At 41.3% G+C, this 22,634-nt stretch overlaps 1 protein-coding gene across 2 annotated transcripts in view; it reads left to right on the top strand.

Moving 5' to 3' along the window:
* The window catches only part of CDH20 (cadherin 20), a 119,058-nt gene that overhangs the window by 75,593 nt on the left and 20,831 nt on the right, over nucleotides 1-22,634 (top strand). For both annotated transcript variants that reach the window (XM_053953056.1, XM_053953065.1), the window contains exons 2-6: nucleotides 5,038-5,405; nucleotides 11,928-12,222; nucleotides 13,933-14,052; nucleotides 17,184-17,351; nucleotides 19,207-19,394. In XM_053953056.1, the coding sequence (XP_053809031.1) occupies nucleotides 5,163-5,405; nucleotides 11,928-12,222; nucleotides 13,933-14,052; nucleotides 17,184-17,351; nucleotides 19,207-19,394 (1,014 nt within the window). In that variant the 5' untranslated portion in view covers nucleotides 5,038-5,162. The remainder of the gene's footprint in view (nucleotides 1-5,037; nucleotides 5,406-11,927; nucleotides 12,223-13,932; nucleotides 14,053-17,183; nucleotides 17,352-19,206; nucleotides 19,395-22,634) is intronic.

The following is a 22,634-nucleotide window of genomic DNA, read 5'->3' as shown; positions in this document are numbered from 1 at the left end:
TTTTTAAATGTGTCATTAAACTCAGAAATCATTTTTCTTAGCATATTTCTAGTGCAGTGTGTGTGCTGCTAAGAAACGTGACATGTTTGTAGCATTTACTTAAGAAGTACCACATGAATTTGTGTACTCATGTACAGAATGGAAGGGGGAGTTTAATACTGGTTGCCTCTCTTCCCCACTTTCTCAGTGTAATACTCCAAATGAATTGCCTGCATTTAAGCCATGAGCCTGCATGGATTCCACTAAGGTCTGTAGCATTCTACAAGAGTGCTGAGTCCACACAACAAAATCTGTTGCAAGGACCAGGCACAAAAGCTATAAGCATGTAATTAATTTTATGAATGCAAATATTCCACTGACTTTCTGGGGGGCCACTTGCTCATTGTGGTGAGTACAGAAAGCATGTCAGTAAAGCTTTTCAAGTCTGAGCTTTTTAACTATAAAATCCTTGGCATTTATGTAAATATGTATTGAGCACAATACATTTCAATCCCAGTGGAACTCTCTGGGTACCCATATGGTCATTCAAACTATTAATGTCTTTATCCTTTTGTTGGAAGTGTTGTTCTCTTCAGAATTAACAAGATAAATGGGTCACTTGTGAGAAATGCCAGAAGTTGGTTCTGGCAGTTATTTTGTTTTCCTTTTCATCTTTGCCCAGAATTAGCTATTCAATTAAGAATAACTTAATTATGGAATAAATATGTGCTGGGGAGGGGGGGAATGTCTGTAGAATTGGAGTATGAAGAGTAGTTCACACTTGGAATATGCCTACTTTAATTTGCAATATGGGCTAAAAGAGAAATTAACATTTTTATTGGTGAACTCTTTTTTGTGTAGAACAATTAGGTAGTTCCTTTGTACCATGTATAGACCACAAGTAGCACAAAGATCAATCAGATCTTCATGGGTCTTTATGAAGCCAAAAGTTGTATTTGTAACTGCTGACTGAGAAGAAAAAGGATTTTCAGCAATGTTTGCAATGCAAGAACAGAGAAAATAACCTAAACAACCTAGCTGATAATCAAATATTCATCACAAAAGCTGGGGCAAGAAAGGCATTCACTTTGGGTCAGGGATATAAACTGCACAGATACACCTAAATGTTTTACCATAGAGTAGACAACTGTGAGAAACAAAATGAAACATTTAAGTTATTCTTGCAAAATAAAGCACCCTCTGCAGAAATCTCACAGATTTTGGTTGTGTAGTTTTCCCAGGCTCAGTAATTTTTGTGTCTCAGCAAGGAAAACAAGATTTCCCTCTCTTTACTGCCTTCAAATTCTATGCACATCCCCATGCTGAGTCATGAAATGTGTTTCTGTAATATATTTCAAATGGCAAGCAGAGGCTCATCAATTCCATCTTTGCAGATTTCCTTAAGAATGCACTTTGAAGGGCTCCAAGAAACAATTTGCATTAAGGGAACATTAAAAGTTCAGCTCTGCCTCACTCAGTAATGCCAAGTAACCCTTCCTGTACGACGGGTGCCCCTGACTCCCTGCAAGGAACAGAATATGTCTCCAAGCCTGGGCCATCCATCTGTGGCAAAAACCACTGTGGACCATCTAAGTCTAGAGATCTCACCAAGCTAATACACCCCAAGCACCTGGCTCCTAGCCTAACTACATGTTGTTTCTACAGCTGAAGTGACCCTGTTCTCATCCATCACACTCATCTGGTGAAGAAGCCATCTGCACGAGTCCTCTGAGAGACTCAATCACCCATGGCCTTAACTGTAGCTCAGCCACCACTTGTGCTACCACACAGTTCAAACCCTAAATGTTTGTGAGTGCCTTTTTACACCGCTGAGAAATGCGTTCCTTGGCCTGCAGGCCCTGCAGATGCAGAAGCCAAGAACACACCCAGCGTTGGAGACACTGGAAAAGGGACCCAGACAGATCAGCAGCACCTCAGCCCAGGAGTTAACAGAGGCCTTTTTCATCCCTTTAATACCAGCTGAGAACGTGAGACAGAAAAGAATGACATTCTCCTTCAGTCTCTGAGAGGAACCACTGTGGACTAAACATTGTTACTAATCGTATCAATTTGCCCTTAGGCGAGGTAATGCAATGAGTTTGAGCCTGCTTGCTCATAGTTTTGGAAAGGCATGAGAAACCATAAATTTTGCTATTAACAAAGAAAAAAAAAAAAAAAAAAAAAAAAAAAACCAAACAAACTGTTCCACTTCAATACTACTGCTTTTTTCCATTTCTACAAAAATATATGACCATGTCACCATGGGCTGGCAGTAAATGGGGAAATTCCTGGTACTCAAGGAAGGAACATCTTTTTACAAGAGTTTACATTAATTAATGGCAAGTTTCCTGACAGTTGCCATACCCCAGAATAAGACTGCATTGGGAATAAGAAATGTTCTTAGGGATATTGCTGCCAGGGACCACTGAGTTGTACACTGTTTTCAAGAAAGGTTCCTCATGGAACTGCACATTCAGATGTCAAAAGCTGTTCTCACAGAGAGCCTAAAGCATTTACATCACTCCTCCTGACCTTTTTTTCACTGCTTTTACTTACCTTGCTTCTTGCTGATTTAATGCACATGTGGATGAAAAGCATCCTGATGATCTGATTTCTTTTGCTATTGCCTCATTACAGGTATACTGGTAACTCTGCGAGTTCATTTAACAATATCTTGATACCTTGCCTAAGCACTGTTGATCCTTGATGGCTGAACCTAACTGCAGAAGACACATGGCACCATTAGTTTTGAATCTGTGGTTTGAGAATTCACCTACAAATATAATTCTGATTGCCACAGCAATTTGTCCATTGTGTTGTATCACCTCTTTGCCACATAAACAAAAATGCAACTGATCTGTGCAGTAGGTGGAGTTTCTTAAAGCAAAAACTCCAGGTAGGACCTTAGCTGCTGGATCATAGCCTGCCCCCAGTTACTCTTCCCATTGCAGGGTGTATTCCCTCAGATTGTATGGGGGGGTGGCAGGAAGCTCTTCCCCACATTTACTCACCAGCAAAACATGGGTTGTAAATAATGTCCCCCTGACTTTGCTGAGAATAACTTGTTGTTTAAAACATGCCATGAACATGGTGGACATACTTATGAGTGGAGGGCTTCAGCCTCCTTTCCCCAGTGTTGAGGTGTATTGGAAGTTTGGAGCAAAGGTGTCACAGGACAAAGAGAGGCAAGCCCTGCACACATAGTTCTTGGACTCCTGTGGCTCTGGGCATCCAGCAGAGACTGTGAGCCACCTCCCTGCCTCTCACAAACAGCTGCCAACTTCTTCATGAAGTGACACACACACACACAGATTACTGTGGTCCTTCTGGGCTTGTACTGCTTAGGTAAATCCCAATTCTTTAGCTTTGCAGACAATAAACCCTAACATATTATGTAGCCAGTGTCTAAACAATAAGCAGTTCTGGACATTGCTCTGCTTAGAAGGATTTTACCATGTTCTGTGCTTATAGTTTTGACTTTCTTTGTCATATCTATTAAGGCTTAGGTTGTAAACTTTTTCAAGGTAAAGGACCCGTTAGTTTGCTATATTTCACAACTCTATAGGCTAGCAGCACTGTGTGGTCATACTTCTGGGCTTTATACTTGGAAACATTTTGTGTAGAAATTAGTCTTAGATGGTCATTTTGTCTCTACTCCCCCTGCGGACATTAGTTCCAGACTTACACGCCGTTTTCAGATTTCAGCCAACTTTCTGATTACTTTTTAAATTTCTGTTTCAGTAGATTTCTAAGTGTACCCAGTTCTCCAGTTATAACAGCCTTTATGCTGGGGAATTCACAACCACACTCTTCTTCTCTGTTAAAAATTTGCATTGTCTCAGTCTTTACTTTAAAGTCATGCAACTGTCTAAAATACTTTTTATTATTTAGAAATCTTTCGAGGATTTCAGTTGGAAATATCCAATATTTCAGTTGGAAATATTTGACAGACATCTCCTGGTACATTTATTTCCACAGGATAAAACAATTAACTAAGCCTAAACACCTAAATGTAGAACAGCACTAAAAGGAAGTGTGAACTACTGGTTTAAGACTCAGAGCTCCACATGCCTTTCCTAATTAGTCTGTTTGTCATGAAAAAAGAAGTGTTCTTTAAAGGAACAGCAAAAATACTGTACCAACAGAGGATGTATGGAGTGTTTTGATAGAGTAATTTGTGTGCAGTACTAGATCATTAAGTTCAGCAAAATGATGAAGGAATGGTTTGCTATAATACATAGCCTGGAGTGAGGTCAACAACTAAACTGACTTCATGACAAGACCCTAGACTGATAAGTGCCCTTTGATAGAGGTCATTATTCCTTTGCCTAAACAAGTCTTTAAGGACTGTGAAAGAAAAAAATGTGTTAGCATGACTTCCTTGGACATACGTATGTGGCCATCAGCACTGTGAAACATTTTGTGGGTTATAAAATTATTAACTGACCATTCAAATTCTAGAAATGTTTCAATCAGTTATTCAGAGAGGAGGCAACAGAGTGTGAAAGCTGAATTCAAGCATCAGAGAGGCTGAGAGAATAATTAAAGTCAGAAATAACTTTAGCTTTCAGAAATTATATTCAAGGTTTGCAATATAGCAATAATATCTGTATTTATGTAGACATGTGTGCATGGACATGTGTGTAATGACAATGGCATAATTTCCAAACAGAAAGATGGTTGCCAAATATTGTTCTCCAGCTATCATAATTTTCCAGAGTGAACCGGTTTTAAATTTTCTCTAAGGACTTCTGGTCATAAATATTTCAAAAAAGTATGCGCTTAACTCATGCCAATCAATATCATAAAGCAACCCTTCAGGTAAATTAGCAAAGTCAAGAACTCATACGTATTGACTAAACCCTGATATGACTTGTACCTGAGGCTCCAGGTCTTCAGTTTATATGGTAATAGTATTTCTGTTTTCAAAAGTTGTGCATCCTGATCTTACATTTTTGTATAGAGGATTAAATACTTTATAGCATATTTGCCTATTGAGAAAACTCGTTTGCCTTGAGGAAAAAGGCATCCTCTTATAAATTTCCTTTAACTTTACAGGATACTGCATTTCTGAGAACCAGGATCTCTCCTGGACATTTCAAAGGACTACACAGAGGACCTACTTTATTCTCAAGGGACCCAAGTTACTGTGTTTGGACTTTTAAGTCAGTCGTAGTATACAGATGTGGACTTCAGGTAGAATGAGCAATGCAAAGAACTTGTTTGGACTTGGTGTCTCCTTGTATTTTTGGGGACTGATGGACCTTACTACAACTGTGCTGTCAGGAAGTGCCAGGCCCCTCACTGAAGGGCAAGAAGACAACCTGTCAGACAAGCTGCATCAGCGTATGAAGAGGAGCTGGGTGTGGAACCAGTTTTTTGTTCTGGAGGAATACACAGGAACTGACCCTCTCTATGTTGGGAAGGTAAGATCCACAGTGAGAGGATGTCTGTAAGAGTGTATCCATCTGTGTATCTGCAGATTGTGGTGCAACACGGGATGTTTCAAGTGCCTTTGCCTTCTTTCTGGCAGTTACTTCATCCGCATTAATTTTACTTCTGCTCCCAAGAGCTTTTGCCCCATGTCATCTTTGTTTGGAAAGTATTTCTGTTTCAAGGGGCTGTCAATATATTTGCCTATCTCAAAGAGACCTGCTGCATCAATCATCATCTGCAATTTGAGGTAGTATTAGAAAATCTGCAGCAATTTTTCCAGGGACTCCTACAATGTCAAGGCAAAGCAAGGTTATAATTGACATATAAGGATTAAGAAAGAAAGGAAGAGTTTCTGATCATGCTTCTGTCCATGATCAAGTCAGCTAGAAACTGCAATTCAAAATCAAATTAAATAGACAGTTTCTCTTAAAAACTGACATTTTAGTTTTTGTTTTCTGTAAATCTTCAGGGTCAGAGTATCTTCTGGTTTACCACATCTTGATTGCAGGTTAATTTTGTGGACTACAGAGAAGTTGCTCCAGATCTAGAAGGGTAGATGGACACCTGATTAAATACAACTATGAAGGGTCCTATTTTTGGATCCTTTATGCCCAAGAACCTACCCATCAGTACAGATAAGTGTGAAATATATTCCTGAGCTCATTCTATACATATACTTGGTAATATTTTGCATTTATTTTTCTGTGTCTCCTTGAGGAAGAAGCTGATGGAAATCAGACCAGTGATGTCTGCTGTCACAATCTATCTCACTATAACCATCCTCCTTTTATGTTTTTAAAGACCCTGAATCGCTGACCCTGTATTGACCCTGTTATTCAAAGTTTTATGGTCAGCAACAAGTGTGCTTCTATTCTACACCAAGGTGACAAATCTGGACAAAAATGTGGAGAGAGTTAATGTGCTTAAGTGTTTGAACAATAAAATCGAGATTTACATGCCTAGAATATCAGATACAGCTATGACAAGTGGAGACTACACATAGGTATATATGAAAAATAACTTAGAAAGGATGTCAGAAAATAATTCCTTCACATTTCATTGCTTATTTTTTATGAGATGTAGCCTCCGTTTTTCCTTCCAAGCTATCCATCCGCAGAAAAAAAAATATTACATATCCAGAGGCCCAGTTTGGACTCATATTTATCATTCTACAGCCCCATAGAGCTAAACTGTGCTCTCAGTCACACAAACATAAATCAAAATAGATCTGAGGGTTTCAGAAGACCTCCTGATTTATCCCTGCATGACTGACAGCAAGATGTGCTCTCCTTCCTCCTACAGCAATGGCATTACTAGTGATTGCCTCCAGATGAGACCTCATTAGTCTTCATTCATCTGTGCACCTAGCTTTTCAGGTCTTGAGATCTCTATTGCTTAAAGAAATTAATATTTGTTTTCAGGCAATTCCCAGCTTCAGAACAAGGGCCAGACTTATTATTCCACATTCTCAGTTACATCTGAAATGACTTCAGGCTTCCACTTGTGAGCTGAATTTTAGGTAAAACATGTATGGGGAGAAACCAGCTCATCTTTCAGACCTGCTGTTGTCATTAGGAGCACGCACATTTGGCACAGTCAGCAGCACTCCTGAGCTTGCTACCGCTCAGCTTTGCCTAAGGGAAAGACACCAGGACACCAAGACGGCTCCTCATGGCCTGTGCCCGCCACTCTGAAGTCCAAGATGCCATCAGGGAGCTTCTCCAAGGCTGCCTGGGCGCTGCCTGTGCTCGCCCCGGCGTGCACAAGGGCTAATTAGCGCCCACGGTTAACAGGGCCAATTAGTCCCACGCACTGCTGGGCTGACACGGCTGATCCCTCACAAGGCCTCCCAACTCGGCAGCGCTCCGCGTAGTCCCGGCACCAGGGAACTCTGCTGCCAAAAGGGGCCTCTGGGGCTCACACGTGTCCATGGTGTGCCACCCCCGATCGGGTGCGGAGCAGCCAGCCGAGCGGCGGCACGGGGCTGTGGGGCTCTGTGAGGCACAGGCTTTCCCTCGCCTCACCCAGCCTGAGGCGCAGGCGCTCCGAAGAGGCAGCAGCCTCCCACAATTCATCGCCCGCCTGCATTTGCGCTGCCTGAGTCTTGGATCCTTTCCTTAGGAAAGGGGTCAGCAGGGAATAGGCTGTGGGGTGAATTAATTGTTCTGGCAGGCTAGAAATTTTTCAGCCCGAGTCACCCCAGGCTGACTCAAAAATAGCTCTGTAAAGGCTTGCACAGAGTGGGGCAGAGGTGCAACAGGGCTTTCAGTCTGCTGCTGCCTGCTCACACCAGCCCTCCAAAACAGCCCTGGGTCCCATACCAGGCCAGGCAGGGCCTCTTCCAACTGATACCGCCCACAACATCCTGAAACATCCTCATAGCCAGACCTTGCTTTTACCCATCTGCTCTCTCCAAGCCTCTGTCAGAAGGAGAAAGAATGCACAGCACAGAGCCAGTTGTACAGCTGATTCTGGCTGGTTCTGTATGACTGGAGCAACCAAAAAAGCACCTTGACTTGAACCACGGGTCCAGGCTTGCCTAATATGATTTCCAAGGCTGCTGTGATTCTGTGAACTTCCCTAGACAACTGTTAAGGCAAGGTGCAAAATATGTTCTGGACAGAGAAATGAAAGAAACTTCCTGATGTGAAGTCAGTACAATTTTTGCTTTTCTCCAGTGCTCATGATAGTGATTTAAAGTACTTCAGCTTCAGAGGGTTCCTGGTCCTGTCACAGATAAATACAAGGCTTCAGTTTTCCTAGAGGTGGCCATTATTGGCTAATAGGATGAGCCAGGGAAACCAAAGCCCCTTCATTTGCTACAGCAGGTATTTCCCACATTCAATAAGCAGCCTACACTGTGTCAGTAATTGAACTGGGAACACATTTCACCATTTTGCCATGTTGGAAACTCCCTAACCCTGTTTCAAAGAAGCATTTGAATCACAGTGGCTGAATAAATGAATAAAATGCAACCTCTCTGCAGACTATCAATGTACATCCACGCTCACTCACACATCCTTACAAAAATCCCCTGCAGGTGCTACCTCCCTGGAAGCAGAGAAGGGAGAAGCATATCAAGGATGGAGTCACAGACTGCTTAGCAGAGCTGTGTGGGTTCTCCCCTGAGCTGCTCACTGCAGCGATACTCTTCCACATGCCCTTTGCCAGGAAATGTGTCATTCCAATGCAGATGTAACATCCTTATTTTTTTTGTTCTAGTCTCATCAAAAGAAGCAACACGGGTTGACACAGTTAAAAAATTATCAGGAGTTATCAGCTTTATTCCTCCAATAACCCATTCCTTAATATGGAGGAGAAAGTAAAAATTAATTCCTCCTACTCTGTATCAACCACATGGCAGCACAATTTATTGCACACCCATAAAACAAACCCAACTTAAAACTAGATCACCTTTCTGACACAGTGACTTTTACACTCCAAACTAGAGCATCCTGATATTAAGTTTGGTGTGAACTTCAGTCCCTTCAGACACCAAATTCTTTCAGATTTATTGCACTCTGGCAGTATTATGTCTTTTTGTCTTTTACACTCTTTTTTGCTTTGTCTTGAAAGAGCAGGTTATACAAGAAGCTGTAAAAGTGCTGCTAGCATATCTTACTGCCTAGCCTTGGTTGAGACCCAATGTTTCTAACAAATCACAGTTAGACAGAGATCCTCTTGTACTCCCAAATTCTTAATAGCATGTCATGTTCATTCCTTGTTTGCTCCCTTCACAACTGCATTTATTCCAAATAGGGCTTTGGACAGAAGGTGTAATTTAACCCATGAGTTTGATTCATTATTTGCTTCTAAGTATTCTGAAAATTCCTGAACACCTACTGCTATTTGAAAAAAATGCTTCTTTTTTTCTTTCTCTTTTCCTCTTTCTTTTCCTCCTTCTTTTTCTCCTTCTTCTTCATTTTCTTTTCCTGTTCCTGTTCCCTTTTTCTTTTCCCGTTTTCTTTTTTCCCTGTTTTTAATTTCTTTTTCATTTTTCTCTTTCTTTTCTGTTTCATTTTTGCCTTTTGACCTTGAATTTGACTTTGGCTTCCTCTTTCTTTCTTTTTTTTCCTTTTCCTTATTTAATGATGACTTGTTGGTGTTCCAAAACACATTTTCTTCCATCAGGCCCAGCTCTAATTCCCCAATCAGGTCTAACATCTGTATCTGTCTCAGCAGCTGCATTCTTTCACTGGTGCACTAATGCACTAAAACAAATGCCCAAGATGTAGCTTAGTGGTTCTGAATCAATTTGAAAAGCTATAATGGTGTTCTCCTTCTGGAAGTATCCTGTTTACTAGCTCCTACAGTGATAATCTCTGAGTTATGGGTGTTTCGGGTAAGTAATGACAACCACTGTCTTTTTTAAAATTAATCACAAGATGGTGCTTCCTGAAGATACACCAGTTTGCAGTCCTGGTGCCTGCATGTGAATTAATACACATGGCAGCCATTTAAATTTAACTGTTTACCACTGCCAAATTTTTCTGGGCTTGTTCTTCCACCATTCAGTTAATACATTGCCTGAGAGCTGCCAGTTTTCATCCAAAATATCGATGTTTCTCAGATGCAGTAGCCACTGCAGGGATGGAGGCAGAGGAGGATGAAAGTGCCCTGACACAGCCATTGTCACAACTTGAACCTTCAGCTCCTGCAGCCACACTGCAGTGCTGCTGTCCCAGCAGCCACTTGGAGTCCACAGGCCACCTCCATACAGACCTGTCTGCAGGCTGGGATATGCCATGGAAAACCATGGGATCCCACCTCAGCTGAAAGCACTCTTGCCCTGAAAATCAGGACTGTGTCCAAGTTTTGCATAAGTTGCATGATCTACCTGAGAGACAAGTAAGGGAGATACCCTTCAGAGAATGAGTTTCTCCCGACCAGACCCTTCGCTGGGGAAAAAGGTCTTTCCACTCCCCGGTCAACAGGATTGTGTGACCTAAAACAGCTGAGGAGCTGCTTCACTGGCACTAGAAATGCTTAGGTCAGATAAGTAATTTTGCCAACATTCCTATTAAAATTTCTCCAATGTAATAAGTTATTGGATAGGTTCTTTATGTTTTTAAACAGCTCAGAGATGAGATTTCTTCTTTCTTTCTTGAGAGAATAGCCTGTAATCAATTGTACAAAGTTTGACTTCTGCTTTCAACACAAATTATCCATTTCTGTTTGGATTCTTTCTTCAAATACTGTGTTCATATATTCAGTTTATTATTCTGAGATTTTTCTCTCCACTATAAATATTTACCTATGTTTGGCCCTGTCCTCCAAGATTGCTCCCATCTGTCCTTTAAGCTCATCAAAGCATTAAACACACGCCTAATTCAGACCATATTTCTGAGATTATTTGCCCATATATGCATTTTAAAATGTGCTTAATTGAATCCAGCACACTTTCACTGCTTTTTTTTAATTATTATTTATCCTTTATTCATTGCCCACTATGATAATCACACTGGAAAACAGTATTCACATCTGAACCATTTTGATATTTGCACCTCAAGTCTATTGCCTTCCTGTCTTTTGGTACTGAATGATTACTGCCACTGGGCATTGATCTTTATGCTATATTCTTCAAAAGCATGGAAGTATGAGCATACCATTGTGGATTTTCATTGTGTGAGTGAAATTAACCAATTTGATTGCTTTTGATAGTCATTCCAGTATTTCAATAGGGAACCAGGTGTTTAACAGAATGTAGTCCCCAGAATGACTTGTTTCCCTGTTTTGGATTACAATTAGTACTGCATTTACTCTTGCTCTTTTCTGTTGCACAGTTCACAGTTATCTGTGGCTGCTCAGAACTAATTAGCAGTCATGCAATAAATCCGTTCGCTAATTTCATAGAATATCTGGGATGGTTCTCATGTCTATAGCCTGCCATGGGCATAAGCAACTGTTTCTTGCTGCTTAGCTTACCTACTGTTTGACAATGTTCCTTCCTGAAGATGTAAGGATCCAGACTAATTTTATTACTAAAATTTAATGGAAAATTATTTAAATATTTCTTAATCATAACACTTACTGGGTAGCTCTCCCATTCTGCTTTCCCCTTGATCCCAAACAGATTTGCCGTATTTGCCTCAACATTATGCTACCGCTGTAGTATTTGACTCCTCTTAAGCCATGTGAGGAATCACAGTCTGCAGCTTTGCTGACCTCACTTTATCCCAAATATTCTCAGTGGCCATTGTAACAAGGCAAAAGATAATTATTGTGTTGAGCAAGATTCCAAAAAGGCACAGAGCCTGTTCCTGTTTGGCTGCCTCTGCCTTTCCTTGTGGCACAGTTGTGGGTGCAGAAACAGGAAGACAGGAGAGGGCTTTTAATTGCAACTATGCATTACAGACTTTACTATTTGCCTCTTTCAGCAAAGTGAGTTCATTAGAACCAGCTTGCGAGTCCCGACAGTGAGACCAGAATGCTCGGGATGATCACATGCTTTGTGTTTCTCAGCAGCTGCTTACCCAGCTCATGGTCTAATTGAATCCTGTTCCTTTCCACAGCTCCACTCTGACATGGACAGGGGAGATGGTTCAATCAAATACATCCTCTCAGGAGAGGGAGCTGGCATTGTGTTCACAATTGATGATACGACAGGGGACATTCATGCCATTCAGCGGCTGGACCGGGAAGAAAGGTCACAGTACACCCTCAGAGCACAGGCCCTAGACAGGAGAACGGGCCGGCCGATGGAACCAGAGTCAGAGTTTATCATCAAAATCCAAGACATCAATGATAATGAACCCAAGTTCCTGGATGGACCTTACGTAGCCTCTGTTCCAGAAATGTCACCTGTGGGTAAGACAGATTTTGTGGAGTCTCTTTCCTGTATAAGCAAATTGGAGATGGTCACTAAAACACAAATTCCCTGACTCCTTGATCTCAGCTTCTGCCCCTTGCACAGGAGCTGCAGGGCAGAGGAGCTTATCCTGGGGTGCCTGCATGCTGTAGAAAAGAGACAACAGGCTTTACATCAGCATCAGCTCCTCTGAAAGAAAATGTGCCAAGGGAAGCCTGAGAGATGAAAAAGGTGTGATTCAAACATGCCATGTTTAGATAATTTGTAGTAACATAGTGCCCCTTCTCCTCTGACATCAGATGGTAGAAATAATAAAGTCCATTAGACAGCCATTACCATCCTGAAAATAACACCATCTTAGCAATCTAATCGAGTTCATACTGAGAGTTCAGCTACTGTCCAGGAGCCCTTGAAAACGTGGAAACATGAAAACAATCATTAGCTCCTTCTAATTCATGTAAACCTGCATTAAACAAAGTTCAGTGAATCTGAGATTCTGTTACTCTTTGCCCTCCACTTTTACAGAATGGGATCATGTTGAAGACATTCCTGTTCTTGCAATGCAGAAGACAAACAGCAGCCTTCCTATCTTCCTATCCTGACACAAGTCAGGAGAAATCATTTCCATATAAGAATTCAAATAATCACATAAAATTTTGGTTTTCTGGACTTTTTTTCTTTCTTTCTTTTGAGCTGTCTTTGTTTTATTATTGCTTCTTGGCTCTGTGACATCACTGCAGAGACAATAATACCATATAAATTTCATGTCCTGAAGTTACAGATATGCTTCAACTTCTCATTCTTCAATATTATGTTGACATAAAGCTAGAGAGAGGCATCAAATACAGAAGTTCCAGTCAGTAATAATATTTCATAATGGTAATGGCTAGCTTGAATTCAGATTTATCTTCAAGTGCTTATCCAGTAACATCAGATTTGTTTGTAACACAAAACATTATGTAGAAAGCTAGATAGATTCATAAAGGCATTGTCTGACATTTTAAGGAGTCAAAACCCACACATATTTCACTTGTGCCTCACCTTTTCCTTGTTCTTGATAAATTACATCACCTGCAAGCCATTACTAGCTTCAGAGGAAGCAGACCTTGAAAACCAATTGAAAAAAGAAATATATATGCCTCTGTGTGGGTTGCAAAGGCACTTCAGCAGTGTATAATCTGTAGGCCATGCAATGTAAAATGCAGTCCCACAGAGAGATTATCTCAGAGATACATCCCTTCATGCTCACTGTTTGTGTACAATTTCCATCCCTTAGTCAACTTACAGCATCTATGGCCCTGCTACAACAGTTCATGATTTATGTCAGCAGAGCCGTGGAACTTCTCTGAGGTGCCTCCTAATAACATTTAAAATCAAGACAAGGGGAAAAGAAGCAAGCAGTATATAATTACCATCTCTCTGTCAACCATAACAAAATACTGTTAGCTCAGCAATTCTGTAACTGTGGTCCATAGAGTACTTGCTCTTTTATATCTTCATATAGAAGCATGATGAATTAATTCAACTTGTTAATTCCTTTAATGCTAATAAGCTACAAGTATGAACAATAAGTACAAGCACTATGAGTACAAGTGAAAAAGTTCAGTGTGGGAAAGCTCTTGTTAAGCATTTCAATTTACTTTGAACTGTATACTTTTCCTGCCAGCTCTTTATCCCAAAAAGTCTTACCTTGATGGTTTTTTTGTCAGGCACCTCTGTTATCCAGGTGACAGCGACAGATGCTGATGACCCAACCTATGGGAACAGCGCAAGAGTCGTATACAGTATTCTCCAAGGACAACCATATTTCTCTGTGGACTCTCGGACAGGTATGTTATTTCATCAGGGAATGAGTCAGTGTGAAAACCAAAAGAAAAAGTTCAAGCAGAAAAAAGAGGCAGTGCATCATAGCTGTGGTCAGAGAAATGTGGTTTTGTGGCTTGGAGCCAAGACAGAGCAGCACTGTGTGAGGGGTAAAGTAATGCTGTGGCAGTGAGCTCCAGAAGAAGAATGTGCTTTTTCCAGTGATATATTCCTCTGAATGATCATATTCTGCAACTCAGGATCTGGATAGGTTTGGTGCTGTAAATACTCTTGCTGGCTTCTATCATTGAAAAATGTCTTCAACAGACCTAGTTGATAAAAAGGCTTGGGGAAAAAAAAAAATCTATGAACCAGCCAGGACTGGAAAGTGCAAGCTAAAGGATGCAGTTATCTGGAGTAGTTTTACCTAAGGGTACTCTTGTTAATAACCTTACATTTATCTATAGGACACCCTCTCTGTTTCACTTCCTTTCTCTCTCTCTTTTCTCTATACATCCAAGGTTTATTTTCAAAAGTGGAATCTGACAGATTTTGACAGTTTCTAAAGGGCATCTGTAGTGCTAAGGTCAGAAACTCATGAGACGATAGTCACTGCAGAGCCCTAGGGGACAACATAGGAAAAACACGGAATAAACTTCTTCCAAAGTTAGCAGTTTACAGGGTAGGTGCTCTAGCCAAAGACAAACTTGCATGTGGCATGCTATTTTCTCAGTTTTCTTTATATTTACAATATAAATAAACTACTAATGCTCCTTTTGGAATCAGGTATCAACCACAGACAAATAAGGGCTTAATCATAGATTTGCTGAGTACCAAATTATTTCTAAGAAAGCAAAGAATCAATATTCAGGGTCAGATCCAGAACAGATTTTACCTCTAGAATCCAGTTTACACAGAAGATATCTTCCCTTCAGTGATAATTGTCAACACAATATCTTAAGTCCAAAATCATGTGCTTTATCAGTATTTAAACCAGAAAAGGTCTTTTTCTCCCCTGATTAATTTTCCAGTCACTTAGAACTGCATCTCTGGACAGGCTGAGTGATGCCTCAGCCTTTAGCTGCCTCAGTCAGCAACTGGACACCCATTTAGGGTAAGCACTGTTGTGAGCCAGAAGCCATTTCCCTATGACAAGCACAAGACTGTAATCAGCTTCCCCTGTGCGAACTCACCTGTGGGATTTGGTAGCTCACAAAATGCAATTGCAGCTCTGACGTTTTTCTAAAATGGAGCTCGAGCATAAGTAACCAACATCTCCTTTGTATTGATAGACAGTGATTAAAATACCCAGTACTTGACAACTCATTTCAGTACAGTCCTCCTCTAGTAGCATTTGGAGTCCTCACCATTCACCTCCCAACACAGACTCTTGGTTCCAGAGGTGTGCTCCTATTCCTATTCTGTCACTGTCCTCACAGGTGTTGAAGAAGTGTCTATGTGAAAGCACAACTTCAAAGGAAAGTTGAGAGCCTCCTCCTCCCTTTTTCCAGAGTGCTTTAACAGCCTGACCACAATCATATTCCTCTAGAAGATAAAAGAACTCTCCCACTTTCTAAGAAACCATCTGACTGTTACAGAAAAGAAAGAACATCACCTCTACCCTTTACTGTTTTCTTAAGAGCACAAACCTTGCTCACTTTAGTGAAAGTGGTTCCAGTACATTTCTTTGGAAGACCTGAGGATCTTTCCCATAGACTTTCCTATAGCCTTAAGGAAGGGTTTTATGTTCACCGCCATCCTTAGCATTTCTTTGGTGACTGACTGTGCAGCAGCATCAGATGCTCCCTGCTCTTCATTGCTGCATCTCTGGGTACCTGATCTGGTTCTGCGTCCTGGTATCCTCTAGGGACCAGAGGCGCCAAAGATAGGCATGGCAGAGCCTGGAATTTAGGCACTGATGTCTTATTTTAGGTCAAGCCAAGAGTGGAAATTCCCTACAAAGTGTTCATATATGGAGAAAATACTTCCCAAAATGCTAAGTATTTTCGTATCTTATTTATATACCCATGGGTGCTGAGGAGCTACAGCACTTCACAGGTGGCACTCAGCTTTGCAGGATGGGACTCTAAAGTTCTCCACGCAGGAAGATTAAGGGAGCACGCTGCGAGCTGTTCCGTACCGGTCATTATTTCTTCCCTTCACACACAGCAATAATTGCCAACGCAATATCTTTTTACTGCTTTTTTATTAAACCCATACGTTGTCTTTCTGCTAAAAATAAAGACTAAATGCAGATCAGTCAAGTTAATAGTGTCCTGATGTGCAAGTGCTGCATGTTGAACCGTGGGACTGTGATGGTGCCTGGGGCTGACACACTTGACCCCACTCCGAAGGGCATCCCAAACGTGTCGCTAACAAGGGATTATCCCAGGGCAGCGCATTCCCGGGCCGCACTGCCGGCTGCTCGATGGAGCGCCCTGGAGATACTGGAGGCGTGAGGGCTGCGTGGGGCTGGGAGGGCTGCAGGACGGAGAGCCGGGAGACGCGGAGCTGTGCGGGGGACAGCGGGCCGGCGCTCGCAGCCTCCATAAGAGAAGTGTTGCTGCCACCTCATGTCCTCTCGCAGTAGTGTTACCCCGAAGGGAAGGGACGCCCCGCGGTCCGGGGGAGCAGGGTGGCCCCTCCGGAGCGGGCGCAGCGGCGTCTCCCCGCATTCTGCACTCGCAGCCCCGGCCTGGGTCCCGAAGCAAAGCCCCCGGCCTCATGCCAGGTGGTCTCTAGGACTACGTGCTTAGGAACGCTCTGGAAAACTTGTCTTGATGGGTCTTTTAGCAAAGCACATCACTTCCAGCTTTTGTGTAGAGATTGCCATCCTGAGCAGGGCCTTTAATTCAACGTAGCATGCTCTTCCCAAAAAGGCTTTCCTTGGAAGGCAACATTTTAATTTTGAACAGGCAGCCTGTCCCAGAGCTGATGCATTTTAACTGGCTTCTTTAAAATTCACACCTTCTGTTAACCTAGATTCTACTTGGGTGAGTTTTACTCTGCCAGGAAAGGTGGGACTCAGTGCAGAGCCTGGTCTCATTCTTGACACAGGGAATAGGACACCAGGAGCAAGAGCCCTCTACCCTCTTTGTGTATTCTCTAACAGCCATTTTCTTTTGTTCCCCAAACACCTTTCCACCCTCAATCTCAGGCTTAATTAGAACAGCTCTAATGAACATGGACCGAGAAGCAAAAGAATATTACGAAGTGATTATCCAGGCCAAGGATATGGGTGGACAGCTGGGAGGATTAGCTGGAACAACCACAGTCAACATCACTCTCTCTGATGTCAACGACAATCCACCCAGATTTCCACAGAGTGAGTACCCATGGTGCCACAACAGGCAAAAAGGGGTGGCTGAGGGTTATTTATGTCTGCTGTTTGCTCTCATTTTCAAATTCAGGTTAGTGACAACTAGAGCTGGCCAGAATTTCAGGTTCGATACAGAACTCTCCTTCAGAAAAATGTCAAAAGGAATTATTCGACACTTTGACTTTCAAAAAAAGCTTCTGACCTCCAAAATTATCAAAAAAACAACGCTTTTTTTAAAGGATGGGAAATTAATTTAAAGAAAAAGGCGAGAGAGAAGGAAGGAAGAACTTTGTGTTTAGACTGCTCATGGCCATTGCCTTTGGCTACTAATTGCTGCTCTGATTGTCTTCTCATCCTATCTCCAGAGGATGTCTCTCAAATCAGGGACATGTGGTGGTGCTGGAAGTTGAAAGATAATTCATTCAACACTCCAGCCAGGCCACAGCAGGGGAGTGTCTGGAAGCTGTGCTGCCAGTGTGGAGTGGGTTGTCATACAGGCTGTTCTCCAGGAAAGGTTCATCTAAACCTTGGCAATATACAGTTAAACTCTAAGATATGTAACAGCCATACTTAATGGATGCAAAATAGGCAACTCCATTCTTATCAGAAACATAACTTTGTATTTACAAAAGTGAAGTTCAAAACAAGATTTGCAATATTTTGCTCTTTGTTAATAAGATTTTATATCACATTTATTTACATAATTCTATATTGCCAGTAAAAATTCAAAAGAAGTTTTAAGTTTTGATTGGAGTAAATCTTCCAAGGGATGTAATTGGGATTTTTAAAGAAAACTGATTCTTTTAGTGGTGTAAATCAATCTCAGGCCATTTTGGTTTTGACTTTTTTCTCATTTAGCTGATTTAGTAATGCAAACTCCCACAGTTCTTTTTGTCGGTATTCTTTTTCACCATCTGTTACTGCATGTTGCACTGGTAAATCAAAGTATTCCACTAAGATCAGCAAGAAATCTCAACTTCCACTTTTCTTCTTCTGTTAGAGCAACTTCTTGAACATACTATTGCTAACTGTGATTTGAAAGTGGCATGAATTGTAACTGATACTAAACTCTTGATTAAGAAAAATTGCAATTCATCAAACCCCATCCTTGGTGTTATTAAGCCTTCTAAAACATAATAGTTGGTGCAGTGAACAGAGGGGGTGCAGCAAGGAAAGTTTGAAAGTAAAGCACGATGCCAGAGAAGTATTTTAGGTACAACATTTATATGTTCAAAATACACTTTTAAAATAGCAGGTTGTTCTTTCCCCACTCTTGCTGCTAAGCAAATTAGCAATGCAACAAATGTGCTCAAGACAGTATTTGTTGGGAGAGGCAATATATTTTCATAGAATAACTGGTAAATTTGAAAGAAACAGGCAAGCTCCTGAGCTTTCTTCAGGGCTGAAAAGAAGTTTGTAGGGACTTGAGAAAGGATTTGTGGTGCTCAAAACTTGTTTATTCCTGCTGTACAAAGTGATCTAATAAAAAGATGCCTGTCCTCTTAAATCTGTTCCATATCCTGCTTTATATCATGGCTACAACAGCACTGATGCTAACTGCCCTATTTTTCTAGCTGTCCTATCTTCAGATGTATTGCTGTTTTTAAAAAAAAACTATTCAACAAACCTGTTGCTATAACAAACACCTAAATAAAACTTCCCCAGGAAATTTAGCTGGGCTGTGGCTTTTTAAAGGAAATCACATGGCTGTTACAGCTTTGGCACAGGTACTAAAGACTCTCCGCAGGCCATGCAGTGTTGCGGCCTCCCTGATCCACTCTTTACACTGCTTTGCAGTTTTTTTTTGGTTCCTCTTCACAGCCTGTTTTTCTCCTCTCTCCCTCTGTGCTGCTTGTGCCAGAGCATTATCAGATGAGTGTGCTGGAGTCTGCTCCCATCAGCTCCACTGTAGGCCGTGTGGTTGCTAAAGACCTGGACGAAGGCATTAATGCAGAGATGAAATACAGCCTTGTGGATGGAGATGGACTGGATGTCTTTGATATTAACACTGATCCTAATTACCAAGTTGGCATCATCACTGTAAGAAAGGTAAAAAACTTTCCTTTTTATAGTAATTTATATGGCTAAGTGTCCTGGTTACATTTTATGTGTGGAATATTCCCTTACGCCTGCAGTAACTTGGTTCCCATTACATGACAGTAGTCCCTTTCTGGCTGTAAAACACAATTTCTTTAACATTTATTGCTAAAATATGAAAGAAGACTGCATTCCTAGGAACAACTTTTATAAAGTGGGAACAGCATTAGCATAAACATGTCTTTTCCCACCAAAAGAATGCTCTGATTCCTTATTTATCTATTTAAATATTCTCTGTAGCTTAATTATCCTACAATGCAAGAAATTAGATCAATATTTGCATTTGAACTGTACATATTTTTCACTCTGGTGTTCCACAAACAATAATAAAGCATGCCTTGGAATTATTTATAAACCAATAAAACCCAGGCAGTGTTTATTTTTTTTTTAATTGCTGCTTGAAGATCCATAAATGCTAATTAGTCTAGAGGAAGCTGTCTCTAAAATGGCAGCTGTGAAACTGCTGGTACTCTGTACCACAGGCTATGCAGGAAGGCATCAAGTATTTTGCTTAGGCTCCCTGCTATGGGATATTTATTCTACAATCTTACATAAATGTTAGAAGTTCAACTCTGTTTCTAGGTTATGAAATTGTAACCATATTTCTGCCTAAGCATATCTAGTGTACTAATAAGGAAGTATAGTTTCCATTTAAATGGCCTGGGATTAAATGGTGCACTAAAATGGAACAATACAGGGGAGAGCTTTGACCTTGCAAGCCTCTATGCCCTACAGCAAAGCATTTAAGCGTGTATTTATGGTCACCTTTCCCTGGCTCTTTTTTTGTGCATATTAGTCCCTAAAGTTAAGCATATCTTCTGCAATGAAATAGATGTTGAATGCAAACTCTAATGTAATTTTCTACTCATTTATCAATGAAAGAAAATAGTTTCTTTGGAGTAAATGTGTCATTAAGCTTGACCTTTGTTATTATGAATATAGTTTTGCTACATGTTCATGTATGTCCAGAGGAGTTATAAAATGTATGGTATCAATCACACCAGATATGTACTGGGATCAGGTACATATTGCTCAATCCACCTACTGTACATAAACATTTGCAATATTTTATGTATGTCTCTAGCTTTGTGTAATGCTGTGATTATCAATAGCCAGACACTGGGAAAGTTGTCCTTTGAATCCCCTCAAGAAACAAAAAAAAATTCAACTGGTGTCGATACAAAAAGATATCAAAATGAGAGAAGAGGGGAGAGAGAATTTCTAAATGAAGAATGAAATCTTTTTTAAAAGTAAGCAAAACTTTCCCTTTAATTTTTCTTGACAGAATTCCCAAGCAAAATAATTAGCACTTCTAACAGGGGCATTAGAAAGCCAGAATTTACAGCTACTGACAAGACTGTTGCTTGTGGTGTTGTGGCTACTTATCACAGCCTACTAATCCCACAAAATGTTGAGCACCTCCTGAAGATTTACAGTTTCTTCCAAGTTGCCTGCCTGGGAGACTGATGCTCACCCTACCTTCCTCTTCTCCCTGCCTTCCCTTTTGCATTGCCCATGGAAGGCAGGGTGGTGGGTTACCCAGCCAGAACAGCACACAGGAGAGCCCTGTCCTGTCCTGCCTTCCTCCCCTGACATTGTCTGATCAATCACTTTCTCACAGGGGGTCTTGCTAAATTCCTCCCTGCATGGTGCCACCTCTCAGTGCCTGTATCAGCACTGGCAGAAGGAGGACAAGGACAAGGAGCTTTCCATGGGCTGCCTCTCCTCTTGGCTGTGTTTTGCAGCATGCTAAGTTCACAGAAGAAGGCAACTTGCTTGCCCTCTCCATGGGACCAACATGAGGAAGAGGTTTGAATGTACCCATGAGAGAAAAATCTGATGATGGGGACAGTGGTGTGGAGGCATTAGCACAGGAGAGAAACAGTCAGAGGGAAAGTCATCTTTGACAATGAAGGCAAACAGGAGCATCAAAAATGCAGTGGTCTAGCACACTTGTCTGATTTTTCTAATTTTTCTAACTTGATCTAGGTGATTGTGTGTTTTAATAATGTAATTGGGTTTTATAGCTGTTAAATCTGTCTCTGATTTAACTGCTTTTTTTATAACTTAGCTTTTTAGTGTACATGCAGTGTTTCTCATGCAGTTTTTTTCATGAAACAATTCAATATAATGGCTTCTTTCTTAGTATATGCTTAGGCACCTTTGCATTGCACATTCCTTGCCAGATGGACAATAAGTGTTGCTTGGTCCTGTGAATATCTTACTGCTATTTTTACAGCTCATAAATTGCAACTGGTAGACAATAATGACTCTGCAGCCAGGGATATTATGTTTGTAGACCTCACCAAACCCTAGCCGACAAGTGCTATGTCTGCAGTAGTCGCTGATGTAGCAGGTGGAACTAAAGGCAGCAGGAGCAAGTTTCAGATCACCTGTTTGTAGCTGCTGCCACAGACTACACAGTTTGTACTGCCTCACTCACTGTACAGCATCTCCAACAATACTGGACCATCATGTCCCCAGCACAAGAAACCTGTTTCCATTCCAGTCTTCAATCCTCACTCTCATGTACTAAATGCTGAGTGATTTTCAGTTTTATAATTCCAAGAATGCCAGTCTTTAGTCATATGAAGGACATCAGTACTGGTAATTTACTGTGAAAGCATGAGCTTTGATATGTCACTGCAACTTCTGAAAAAGGAAGCTGTTGCGGCAGCAAAGTACTGAAGACTTGGTTGAATCCAGGAGGTGTTTTGAGGCCCATAGTATGCACTGCTGCCATGCCTGAGCATGGAAATCTGCTGATGCTGCTTAAACTAATGCACACCTCATGGCTGCAGAACTGGCCAGTTGCCCCATTGAGCATGGCAGGAGAGAAGTGGGTTATGACTGGCAAAGGAAAACTTTACTCTCACAGTAATGATCTTTGCACCTTTGACTTCCAATTGCTTTGGCATCCTCCTTCTCCTTTATTTTCCTCCCCATCTCCATGTGTCGGTCTGGTGATTGGTCTTCAAATAGAAAGAGCTGAATAGAAGAAGCAAAGGTGTTGAATGGGAACAGCAGACATTTTACTGCAGTCTAAATGAACTGCTGCTATAATTCCACACATGAAGCTCAAATCCTTATGTCCAAATAAAGCCGCTCTTTTTGAAAACTATGCATATAGCAAAGAGGGGTATGCCCCACTGGGTGATCCTGAGATTAGCCATTTCTTTCCTGGTACAAGGT

Source organism: Vidua chalybeata, chromosome 1, assembly GCF_026979565.1.
Source record: "Vidua chalybeata isolate OUT-0048 chromosome 1, bVidCha1 merged haplotype, whole genome shotgun sequence".
NCBI classification, from domain to species: domain Eukaryota; kingdom Metazoa; phylum Chordata; class Aves; order Passeriformes; family Viduidae; genus Vidua; species Vidua chalybeata.
The sequence above is the reverse complement of the archived record's forward strand: the minus strand, read 5'-3'. Positions and strand labels throughout refer to the sequence as shown.